Source organism: Xylocopa sonorina, chromosome 2 (assembly GCF_050948175.1).
Source record: "Xylocopa sonorina isolate GNS202 chromosome 2, iyXylSono1_principal, whole genome shotgun sequence".
NCBI classification, from domain to species: domain Eukaryota; kingdom Metazoa; phylum Arthropoda; class Insecta; order Hymenoptera; family Apidae; genus Xylocopa; species Xylocopa sonorina.
In genome coordinates, this window is record NC_135194.1 from 6,279,011 (window position 1) to 6,292,569 (window position 13,559).

The following is a 13,559-nucleotide window of genomic DNA, read 5'->3' on the forward strand; positions in this document are numbered from 1 at the left end:
AATCGAAATAAATAAATTGCTTAGTTTAGTCAGTTTTAATATTCGTTTATAATTTTTATGCAAACAGCTTCTTCATTGGTATATATTAGCCTACGCCACTGGCACGCGTGTCACTATGGTGAGCTGATAGTGTCATTGGCACGCCGTGTCGCCCCTGTGCTATATCGCCGTGCCTTGATAGTGCCGTGACGCGCAGTGTCGCTCCAGTGCTAGCCCTGTGCTGTTACGAGAACTGAGAGGCAGCACCGTGCTAGCACAGTGCTTAGAGTTCCACCCGGTGCCATTGGCGCTACAATCGCTGGTTGTCTGGGTAAGTTTTTGCAGTTAGTTCAATAATCAATGTTATTACTTTGAAAGTGGCCTAAGTCTAAACCATAGTAGATAATGTCTAACACTGCGGATTTTCAAATGTCTGAAGGCAGTAATGAAAATAATTTTAATTAATTAGTATCCCAGACAACCAGCGATTGTAGCACCAATGGCACCGGGTGGAACTCTAAGCACTGTACTAGTACGGTGCTGCCTCTCAGTTCTCGTAACAGCACAGGGCTAGCACTGGAGCGACACTGCGTGTCACGGCACTATCAAAGCACGGCGATATAGCAGAAGGCCGACACGGCGTGCCAATGACACTATCAGCTCACCATAGTGACACGCGTGCCAGTGGCGTGGGCTAATATATACCAATGAAGAAGCTGTTTGCATAAAAATTATAAACGAATATTAAAAATGACTAAACTAAGCAATTTATTTATTTCGATTCGAAAATAGATACACTGACACGAAAGAAAGATAGAAAAACTTCTTTTTATTATTTTCTATAAACTATAACTTAATACAGCGATTTTTTCAGAAAAGTCGTTAATTACTTTATCGTAAAAATACATACACTTATTTTATAAATATTTTTTTCAACTCATCGTTACAAATTCATGTAACAAAGGTATATTTTATATTTAATAATCCTTACAAACGATAAAACCATTTACCACAAGAATATATGTACCAAAAGAAAACAAATAATTACGTTCAATATTTTCACCTGAAAATTGTGATAGGCTAATAAAGTAAACGTAACTTAATTGGTTCAACATTTTATAAGTAAATGTATCATTTATTACATTTCCTTAAACAATATGCTGCCATCGTATTTAATACTCTCTATTGGCATGAATTTTCCTGATTGAAAAAATATATATGGCTCTCTCAGTAACTATAAATGTTGGCAAACAACTACCAAAACGTCTGTCAGTACTCGTATGCGGATATCTAAACTCTGACGTATTTAATTTGTACGGAATAACAGGTGGTTCCCCATTAACAAATGTGACGCCTACGCCAATGCAGAAAAAATGTTTGAATGGAACGATGACACGCGTGTCACGCTGGTGCTGGCGCAGTGTCACTCGCACGCGTGCTACGCTGGTAACTAGAACATGCTGCCACTGCGTGCCGGCATTTTGGCTAACAAGTGCGGACGCAGATGACTACGGATCTGCTGAAACTCCTCGGAAGTGTCGCTACAGTGCCGGTATGGTGTCGCCACCATCTTATCTTGTGTTGTCTGGGAACTGCTTGTACTTTATAAATTTAATTGTACTTTACAGATTGCAAACAGAAGATTCAAATATCAATTCTTAAATGGTGTTTACAACAAAGTGCTTTTATTCTTAAGTGGCTTTAGTGTGATACTGACGCGTGCGTATATTAAAAATTGTACTTTTAATGTTATAATTTGCAACAGGATTTATCGTCTTTATTAATATAATATTGGTGTAAATTACTAGGTATATAGATATGCACAAAGCACAACGAAATAAAATTTGTTTAAGTGAACTTATTTACTCAATATATTCACTCGAAAAGTTTTTATATAGATAAAATATAAATTCATCCGGAAACACGTTTTATAAAAAACTACATGTTTACTGATTGATATCTGGGAAAAATTATAAAAACATTATTTCATACTATTAACTATAAAAATATTTCAAAAGTGTAAAAATTGAATATTTTTAAAATTTTTCTCAATTTTATAAATAACAATATAATTTCGATGTAACTTTATCTTCGTGTGTAATATAATATAATAAATATTATCTAATTGACTTACGTTGTATGATTGAGAAAATATCTGTTTAACTTGTACACTTTTATTATTTATTTTGCTTATCTTTATTGAAAGGAATATGTAGATTGCTATTCTTAACTAAAAGTTCCATTATATGATATTGGATATACATATTCTGTAATCGTTATCAACTGTTAAGTGTAATGTAGCGATAATTTTCGTTTTGCTTGTCGCTGAAATACGTTACTTCAGTTTGGAATTGAAACAAGCGTTGGAAACTGCGGCGAAGTGGGATAGATTTGTAAGGAAAAGGAGTGATTGCATGACGGTTGGCGGGGAGTAGGCATATACGATATATGTAAAAGTAGCTACTTGAAGTATCATCGAGTAGGAGATCAGAATTTAAGCAGTCTGTGTTTGACAGTATTGGAAATTACAGCCATGAAGAACGTGGAAATTACGCAGAATGCAGAAAAAAGTTCCAATAATATTTCAGGTAAATTATTTATTTTTGAATGATGTGTGTATATATATATTAGTTAATAATTATAAATTACCATTGTTTGTAAATATATGTTTAAGTCGAACAACTTTATTAATTTAATTCAAAATAATTTAAAGAACATTATTAAGACATGTCAATTCTTATCAATACTTAGTCATTCTTACATATAATAAAATTAAAATGTGACATATTTTTTAAAACTAATTGTCAGTTAAATGAATAATATTGTTATGTCATAATTACATAAACGTTTCCATGTATTTATGATGTTCATATGAAGTTTCTGTTGTTTTTTTCCTTTTTCTTCTTTTTTTTAACAAAATAAAATACTTTTAAATATATTTACTCTATATATTCTTCTAATTCAATTAAATACTAGGACATTATTTTTATTTGTATTTTCTGAAGTTTGCTTGTAATTTTATATTACTGTCGATACAATTATTAAGCTAAGGAAAAATATGGTCTAATCATTCTTTGACAGAATAAGCTATGGAATACGTATAAGTTTATTTTTATACATTTGAAAGGAACTACAATTAATCCAATAAAATGTAATTACAATTAATTGAAAGTATATCATGACATTTATCGACTAAATTTCAATTAGAAAGCATGTAATCGGTCCACTCAAAATTAAATACAATTTATCTGAAGCGACTTTTATGCAATTGTAATCACTTATCGATATTTTTGACCATTTTATTTTGATTAATTGATGTTATCGCACAACTTCTTGATAATGGAGAAAGATCAAATTGATGCACACGATACCTACAATTTGATCGTTTATTGTATGAAAGATGTGTTTTCCAATACTAATCGAATTAAAAAGTGCGTATAATCTTCGTATATTATCTTTTCTCACCTACTATCTATACCATACACATTTTGCTACGTTATTTTAAAAGAAGACTTACAATTTAGTGGACCTCTTTTTTTATCGTATAAATCGCAAACTTTATAAGACTAAATGTATACATATATGTACATGTAAATAATTACAATATTATTACCTTATAATTACATGCATGTGTGTGCGTTTATTACCTACTGAAAAATATATTTTATTATTGTGGATACTATCCGTAAATAAAATATATTATATATTAAATATACAATAAAAAGATATTTAATGAGGGCCATTGAGGATTGTCAGTTATGCAGTCAATAGTGACCAGGGCAACAGGTGATTAGAATTCAAGTGACTAAAGGAAAGCATACTAAACGACTTGACAATGATCGCTATTGCAAAGACCTGGAAAACTTTTTCCTTGTTTTCTTGGTACTCCTGTCATGGTTTGGTACACGCTTTGTCGGTCACATAGTTTTTCTTTGTTCTGAGACAGGTTAGAGCGAGTCGTAAAATCGAACAGGTACTACAGTTTTATGTTTCGCTGATCAAGATAAGCCCATTGTCAGAAACGTTATCACATAAGAATCTTAACCCACAGCCAGGGCCGTACAAAGAAATCTTTCATCTAGCGTCAATGTAGAAAGTGCTAAAAGTTGTGGACATAGAAATATTTGTACAATTTTATTTGTAAACGAAATACTATTTACTAATTCAACTATTTACTACATTATATACTACTACTCATTTATTATTAGAATTCAAAAGTATATTCCTATTGCTTCGGTCTTTGTCAATTGATACGAATTGGTACAATCGAATGATTTTAGTCGAGCGACTTTTCGAACTATTTGTGGCATGTCCTGATTAAATCAATATAGCAGTGTCGATCTACCTTGTCAGTACGACAAAATGTTCGGTAATAATTAGGTGAGCATTTTTGTAAAGGAAGAAATTAAAGAGCATATTTTGAGCGCTTTCCAGATTATGAAAGCTTGATGCTGAGTATATATAAATGTGACGGTAAATGTAGAAATTCTTTTAGAATCTGAAACTCTTATTAAATATTTAATAAATTTGCTAAAAGTAATATAAATTTTGAAAAAGCAATCTCTATAAAGGAACATCTTGGTTTAAAACGAAGATTTTTAGTAATACAGAATCTGTATCGTTACGTTATGTTTATTATCTTTAGGTTTATAACATATAATTTTTAAAAAGCTATAAATCTATAATATAATAATAATACAAAAGCGGCGAAATTCTTGTATCGATAAAAATTCTTGCAGCAATAACAATTATAATTTGATGATTAACGACATTAAATTAGGGCAAATCAACATTTCAAGTCAAGAAGCACAAGTTATCGTGTATGCTTCTCTACTACGTCGGCATTATCAACAAGTACTGTTGATCGGCAAATACCCACGCAGTGGGGACACACCTTGGCTACAATCATACGAGCGTTGAAATTACAAACGTCATGACCAGCGTCAATTCTAATGGATGTCACAGATGCAGTCACAGGAACGCTGATTTTGTTGCTCATAGATGTCTCCTACATCAGTACGCGGTAGGTATCCATATAAACAAGGTGGATTGTCGCGCGTTTACATTTTATTCAAAATTGAAAAGAAGAATCGTACGTCAAGAATTCGTTGCTCGTGAATCAATTTTTATTTTCTCGCGCCACCTTAACCATAATTTGTACTGTATCGTTGCCGTTTCCAAGTAACTCTTCAAGCAAGCCGTTTCTTTATTATAAATAATTAACGATTTCTACGTAAAAGTGATACAAATGTGTCAGTATTGATTTTAAAAACACGACGTCATTGTAATTCGCATTACGATGAACCAATAAATAAAAATTTCTAAATTATTTTCGCAAATCGCGCTCACAGTTCGACAAATTATTAGTCAATATGAGGTATAAAATTCCACCCCAGGAAATGTTGGAAGAGAAAGGTGATAGCAGTCGTGTACAGCTATAACGGATGTTAATTTGCTGTTCATGCGACTGCTTTCACATGACAACAACAAAAAAGTAACGACGTCTATCGAGACACGCATTCTTTGTCGTTGTCACACGTTGCTTGCTAGTTAAATTAGACATTATCTCGTGTAAAGAATGCTATACAAAATAATGTAACTCGATGACGCATGTTACTATACTATAGTTTTATCATGACGTGTGTCATTTCAACGTTCGTGTAATCCTAAGCGAAAATTGCATCGGCATTTGCCGATCGCCACTTATTGGTACTCTCATGAAATTTTTTTCAGTGGTCTTTACTGTTTGTGGCATAACTTTACTGTATCCGTAATAAATATTTATCTCGTCAGTATGATAAAATGTTTGGTGACGATAAAAATATGATTACTATTGCTGTATTTGTGGTAATTGCAAAAAGAAAAAAATCAATTTTAGATATGTTTCAATTTGCATAGCAAAAATATCTATGATGCAAAAGATTTTATGAAATTTTTACATGCGTTCATTGCATTCGATGATTTAACGACAACTAAAATCTGACTTTGTTGTTAAATGCGCGTCCTTAGTGTTGGTTTTGACATGGTTTATTTTTATATTTAGTACCAGATCGAACGCGAGTTGATACGCCAGTTTTTTTAAGCCAGACATAAAACGACGCCGTAGAAACGCAGCTTAAGGCATAATGCAACGTACATACGACCTTGTATGTACATTCTGAAGAATTCAATTTGTGACCTCGCTATATCATAGGCTATAAAGGTGCATTCCTACTGCGTTGACATTACCGATTGAGAGCATGTGCTGCTTGTCTCTGCACGTACCTTGAAATGTCTATATAGGCTGCGTTCTATGTATAGTGTTGAAAGTTTTCTATTAGTATCTTGGAAACCATTAAATGCTCGACAATAAAATTTTCGATTTAAAGTCCACACATCATTCTCACGCTCTAAAATTTCAAGTCAATCAATGGTATGTGACTTTCAGAATTAGCTCTTAATAAAGCTAAAGTGAAATTGTAGAACTACCTCGAAAATCAATATTTTGAACAACTTTACCCTGCACGTATAACTGTCAGTCTTTCTTATTTTCTAAAATATTCGCTACAAAAGATCGGTACCACAACAGTGAATTTTGTTTACATGTATGACAATCTATGCGTCAATATCGACTGCTGACCATTTTACGGCTTATCTCTTATTCATAATGAGGTCTAGTCAAGCTTAAAACTCTGTGCACAACTTAACGTGCAAGGCTGTAATAAACATCCTATACATAATGAGACCGGTTGTTTTACGAAAGTTGGAACTTACAAGATATATCAACTCTAATCTAACATGAATCGTATTAATACATTATTTAATCCGATTTGCGAGTATCAGATTAAGGTTGAGTTATTTCTTACGTTTCGATTGCCATTAGGCAACCGGTTACCTCGCATATTTAAGCAATAGATATTTTTTACAATCTTATATATGCGGAACCTAAACCTGCCCATACACAAATTTTCTTTATGTATACTATAAACGAAAAATGAGCCATAAAATGCGGTCAACAACTAATATATGTATCATGAATGCATACTTGTAAGCAAAATTCAACGTAATGGTAACAACTGAATTTTGTGAATAATTTTCAAATTAAGAAATATCGAAATTTGCTCATAGACAATAAAGTTGTTCAAAATGTTGATCCTTACACATTATTTAAAAATCAACGAAAACATAGAGAAGGTACATACATATACGTCTATGTATACATCTTGTATAACCTTATGTATATATCTTCTATAACCTTATCAATGTTAATAAACATAATAAACATAGTAGTGTGGTATGAACCTTTCATTGTTGAAAATCTCAGTGTTGATGCAAAACATAAAAAAATTTAATAAATGCTTGAATTCAGTGCTTAACATTCTAAAAAATATTTCAATCTGTCGTTGTATCTAACTCGACATTAAATACATTGTTATTGTCCATAATAAGTAATTTATAAAATCACCTGCACTACAGATATATTTGCTATGTACATTAAGATGCACCGAAAATCTTTCATCCTTCGATTACCTTCTCTTTTTTTGGCAATTATTATAAATGTGAATGCAGCGATCACCACCTCCTTCCTTTTCAGAAATGTAGTCGGAGTTCTACGAATAGAAATTTATTTATCATATTGTTAATTACACCAGATCTATTTATAAATAATTAGAGCTGCTAAATGTCTCATGAGATACTGTTTCCTGAAATGAAGGAAATCAAAACGCTAATAATTACAATGTTGTAAACTCTACATACGATTCGGATGCTAATTGAATAAAGGATTTTCCATTTTTTTTCAAAAATTTCGGAAGACAAGCAAACAAAAACAAGAGATTACTTCTGTTAAATAGTTGCTCATTGTACACCCATGGTTAACGACTCCAGACTGGAGTTAGTATTTAACGAACATTGAGAGATCGAAATTTCGCTTGTTTCACGAGGTTTTTCTTGCTCTTGATTATTTTACGTCTTCCTACTCTTTTCTAATTCTTTTCCCTTAGTCCGCATAGCGCAGGCGATTTCAGATTTGTATTCAACGAGCCTGAAAACGGTTTAATGCGAATCTTGAAAGGAATAGTGCCCCTAGCGTAAAAGTTATTATTTGTTGCTACTTAGATTTGACATCCGGCACACTATGTGTCGTGTCGACGCAATGGGAACATGTCACAAATAGTTGCAAAGCCGAGGGCTAAAATCGTTCGGCAGTATCAATTACTTGATGCCGATGGGCAAATACCGAAGCAGGATCGTAACTTAAGGTACGAACGCTTGAAAGGAACTCGACCTGATTCCGAGTAGGATGATAGTAACGTGTCTTCATCTATTTAGGAAATATTTGAGATTCGAATATTCCGTGCGTTTTGTGGAAACGAAGATTTGCATCTGGTAAGATTCAAAGGGGTAGGACTTGAGCACAAATGCTGTACGCATCGAGGAAACCTAAATGCGTATGTGATATTTTAATTAAAAAAAATTGTGCATAAAGTTCGATATCGTCTCTGGACGATTGAAAAACCTGATTGAAAAAACCCTTTTTCCTTTTATGTAGGTTTAGTACATTGACAGCCTAATTATATTACTTTCAAAAATGTGTTTACTGTGTACAGATCTATCGTATGCAATATCCTATTTATTCTAGACAAAAATAACAACGAAGAAATAAGAGAATTGATAAATTCGAAAAAAAGGAAACGATGCTTTGTTTTAGTAGCAAGGTTAGAAAAACATGGTGTTGTTCCAGTCCAATTTATGAAAATTACCCACGTCGCTATTGTTTAAAATGGAATAAATGTCTGCAATTAAGAGATAAGTCTACAATGCATAAATATAAATCCGCTTACATAATAAAAATAACTAAATTCAAGGAAAACATTTTTTATTTATAAACCTTGATTTTAATATTTAAAAAATTACGACTACTTATGTACGTTACGAATGTGTGATATTACTCTTAATATTTGTTGAAAATACTTTTTAAAACTTAGCCTGTTTAGAACTCATCATTCTCTTTTACTTCACACAGTACGAATAACAAATTTTATTATTCAGATAGTTGTTATCAAATTAGTAAACAACATTTATTTAAAAAATAAATAAGATAATGTAAATTATCTAGGCATTCATCTGAATGGATGGTTACCTGGAAGAAACATGAATAGGATATTTGATTTAGAGAAAATGAAGGGAATCTACCTCTTCGAATTTCTTTGCACTTTAATAAATAATTGGTACCACAAAACTGTGTAATTTAAATAAAATTTAAGTCGATATTTACAATAGTTCGGAAGAAAAAAACTTGTAACACTTTACGTCTCTTACCTATGTGTTGATGAAATTTTTATAAACGACATACCACAAATAAAAGGTTTCATCATTGCATCTGCATGGTCTCGTTAGTGTAGAGTTTTTTGTTTTTACTAAATACATTCAATGTATTTCTCAACAAAAGTAGTAAAGCATAATTATGATGTTAATTTCATTGCTGTTATTTTCAGAAAAATCTGATAGAAAGTTAGAAAAGGGTAATTTGACCTCCCGTTAAACAATTTAATTTCTATTATAAATAGCATTACTAGATATAAATTTTATACAATTAGCAGCGGATGGAATGTTTACTGAACTATTGATGTTAAAAGTTTTTAATAATATTGGTATCCAATTTTTAAATTAAATGATTGCAAGTTGTAATAAATTTGAAAATGGCATAATTATTATAAATCATAATTTGTATCTGTATTAATTACACTAATTCTGATCGCATATCGAACTAGATTATGAAATAATTAATTCTAGAGGAGATTAAACAATGATTTGAGTTATAAAAGCTATGCTACATGTATAATTTGAACATAGATTTGCTGCACACGTACAATATAATAAGCAAAAAATTTATTTTCACATATAAATGATTTAATGTTATACATAAAGTAGATGTTAATACTAATACTACGTATTTAAATGGTTTTATTTTACTTTTTCTAAAAAGAGAAGAAAAAAACAATAAGTATGATACTACGAGGATAATGTGTGTAATACAGGAGGATTACATGTATAAAATTGTAATAAATAGTAAAGGGAATATGGTATATGCGTATCATATTAATTTGTGTGTTTATTTAATAAAAATTTTTAGATGCGTGTAAAAACAATATATTGTTTAAATATCATAATAAATTTCTTGTAAATCATAGTTAATATTTTAGGTATGAAAAAATATTAGGTACTGGGTCAGAATATTTTACTGAATAAATTATCCAGTAAACTAAAAAGCAAACGTGCACATGAATATGTGATCGCACGTATAATATAATATATTAGATTAAATAATAATTACGCTTTTTCTTGTGATAATAAGATTACCAGAATTCAAAATTAGAAAATCTAGAAAAACCTTCCATATAATTTCAAATATAATGTAATTCTTGTGTAAGCATAGAGGGTTTCCTTTTGGGTGTAAGTATGATAATTGATTATCAGAAGAATAAATATTTTCATAAAATATTATTTTAATATCAAAATATGTATACATTAATTAACCCTTTTATTTTATTTTCCATATCTTTTTAGAAAATTGTATACATGTATAATCCCCATATAAGCACAACTTACTTCTCCTTATTACTTTGTAGAAGATATGTAAGTACTTTTACTCCATTTTAAGACTACAGTTGACAAATTTTTACAAATATATTGTAAGAAATATCGGGTAACAGAAATATTGGATTCTTCAAGAAACCGCCGGATTTTATGCCCGAGCGGTCGGCGTCAAAGCGCGATAAACAGACCAGACTGATGCTCGAGCATAGTCGCAATAGAAGCCGAAATATAAATACCTGTGATACATTCAATTTTACGGGATACTGCTATTGTGGAAGTAAATCCTAATCCTATTTCCTTTTATAGATATATGCTGGCTCGTGATGTCTACGTTTGGTTCGACTATCTGTTGGCGAGCCTGGCTCGTGATATTCATGTTTGTTTCAACAATTTAGTCAAATTTTCATCACTAGTCAGACTCGTTAAAATACGGGAAGAGGTTAATATGGATTTTAAAATATATAAGATTATATTAATACATATGTATATTAGTGTCGATCCTTATAAAAGGATAGAACACGTATCAGGGTCATTATACCTTGGGAAACCAATTGGTTGTAACGGACATAGGATAACGTGAGTTCTAAGAGTCGCGGACATTATGTGTAGAGAAACGCTGCCCCGTGACCGATCATCTGACGCTATGGTGCTAGGAGGCACGTATAACCCCTTAGTACTTATCTCAGAACCGTAGAACGGAAAACACACGAGTGAGAATTTTTGACATGTAAACTAAATAGAGTGACTTTTTCAACTCTTTTCTATACTATACTACTATTTTAACTTTAGGCCGCACTTCGACAGAAAATGATCTAGATTGATGACTTAAACCTGAGACATCTTTTCGACGTGCTTGAAAGTAGAACCTATCGCATTCTGAAATCACCTAATGTCGGTTTCAAATATCTACTACAAGTAGAAATTTTTCTCTAAGGAAAGAAAGCGCTGGTGTCTACTTTGCAACCGTCAGAAGTATACGTATGGTCATTATAACCCTAAATGTACCGAAAATATTGCTTTTAATGCAAAATTATGCACCATTTTTGTAAAAAAATGTTAAAATAGTGCAGATGGTTCTAAAGTATGGACTTTATTTCCTTAACAATTGTTGACAATTTCGCAAAACATGCATGCAATACTGTTCTTGTTTACGTCCACTGTACGATAGTATTATACAATTATTGGTCATAGTTAAGCTACGATTTTGCTAAATGGAATTAATAATACATATACATCTAACATTATTTTGTAACAAATTTTCAATAAAAATCTGATTTTTTCTATGAAAATTTATGGATTTTTAGCTAGTATATATGTACCATACTTCCATATACAGAGTGTTCCAAGAGAAAAAGTGAATTGTCTACAAAAAAGTAAAATAAACACTATATACTGTAATAAGTATTTTACTACAAAGATAGAAACAATTAAATATTGTATGCATAAAATAGGTAGTATAACATGTAGAAAGTCAACTTTGTTTATTTTATCTGCGTATTTACATAGCTTTTATTATCGTGTAACGAGTCGGTCTTACTGATAATCAATATCATTAACAGTAATGACTTAGTATTCCTAACTCCTCATGTCAAAACGTCGTCATTGTAGGCGTATATGAACTTGGCATGGATGCAATATGGAATTTATTATAGTAGGAAGTTAACATAGTCGACATTCTGTATTCTTTGATGGACAATTTTTTCCTATTTACTTCGTGTATGTGATATTTATTTATGTATAATTTTTTAATATAATATTTATTGCAAAAGTTTAATTCTTTTTCTAACTTCTATATGAAGAATAAAATGCTGCACTGCATTCCAGGTGAAAACCTGGGACACTCTGGATAATGATAATTATACTTATTGTGGTAAAACTTTATTTTACTAGCAGAAAAAGAAATTAGTCGATGGAAATCGTTAAAGTAATATAATTCTAATTATTTAACAAAAAAGTTCGCAGTAATTGTTTAGAACGATATTTTTCTGAACCATTTCGATGATTTTTGAACACGTTTTCATTGGCATTGTCCTGAACAACTTTTTCTTACATAAGCAACCGTTGAAACTCTCTTTTAGTTTTTCAGATATTTGGTAAAACTGTCGGTACCGTTGCAATGAATTCATTTTAAAATTTAAGTATTTGCTGCAGCGCATGCGCTCATGGGTTTTTCGACTAAAATTCCCATGAACAGCTAACCCTAATATAGTACTTATCAAACATTACATAACATTAATTATGTAATTATATTATATATTGCACATGCAAATATGCATAAGGCACCATTCGATGGACTTTTCGAGATTATGCGTTGCTATGAAAGCACATGTAGGCGTAATTCAATGTGACGATAACGAGCTCTTCTTGCGAGTGTATCAAAAACTAAAAGAATATAGGAAAAACTTGTTCAAAATGTTAATTTCTGCAATATACATACTTCAATATTTAGATTAACCTAAAATAGTTTACAGCATATAGTGTAAAGAAAGTGGAACAGTTTATACATATACTTTTGTAGATAAACCAAATGAGAATAAAGGAGGGAGAAATTATTCGTATTCAAAGTAAGGAATGCTAGAGTAGTGATTGAAGTTTAGTTTTTGATAATTTTGAAAAAAATAATTATTTTTCTCGAAGGCGATGCCATCAGTGCAACTTTGATATTCTTAATTTTCATTTCTATTGAGTCAAAGAATTTTTCTGTCGTTTTACACCGCGAATTATTGATTACCTTATATCAATTATTCTATTTTTACTACATGGTTTATTTACTAAAAAATATTTTTTAATAAATATTGTGGAAGAACATTGCTGATCATATATTTTATACAATATAGATTATATTTATACTTAAAAAATGGATTATTTTTATTCGGGGCAAAATGGTTATGCCAACTAATAGTTTTCCGATTCTTAGAATTGAGTTTTGTCATGCTATCATACTCTTTAGTTGATTTATACTTTTCACTGGTAAAGTGAAGTTCGGAACTGAAGTTCTCTTA

General features: G+C 31.1%; 1 protein-coding gene across 1 annotated transcript in view; it reads left to right on the top strand.

The window, feature by feature from the left end:
- Nucleotides 1-2,339: 2,339 nt before the first annotated feature.
- LOC143432727 (putative inorganic phosphate cotransporter) overlaps nt 2,340-13,559 on the top strand; it is a 33,827-nt gene continuing 22,607 nt past the window's right edge. Inside the window, exon 1 of the mRNA XM_076909587.1 lies at nt 2,340-2,567. Within this exon, the coding sequence (XP_076765702.1) occupies nt 2,513-2,567 (55 nt within the window). The 5' untranslated portion in view covers nt 2,340-2,512. The remainder of the gene's footprint in view (nt 2,568-13,559) is intronic.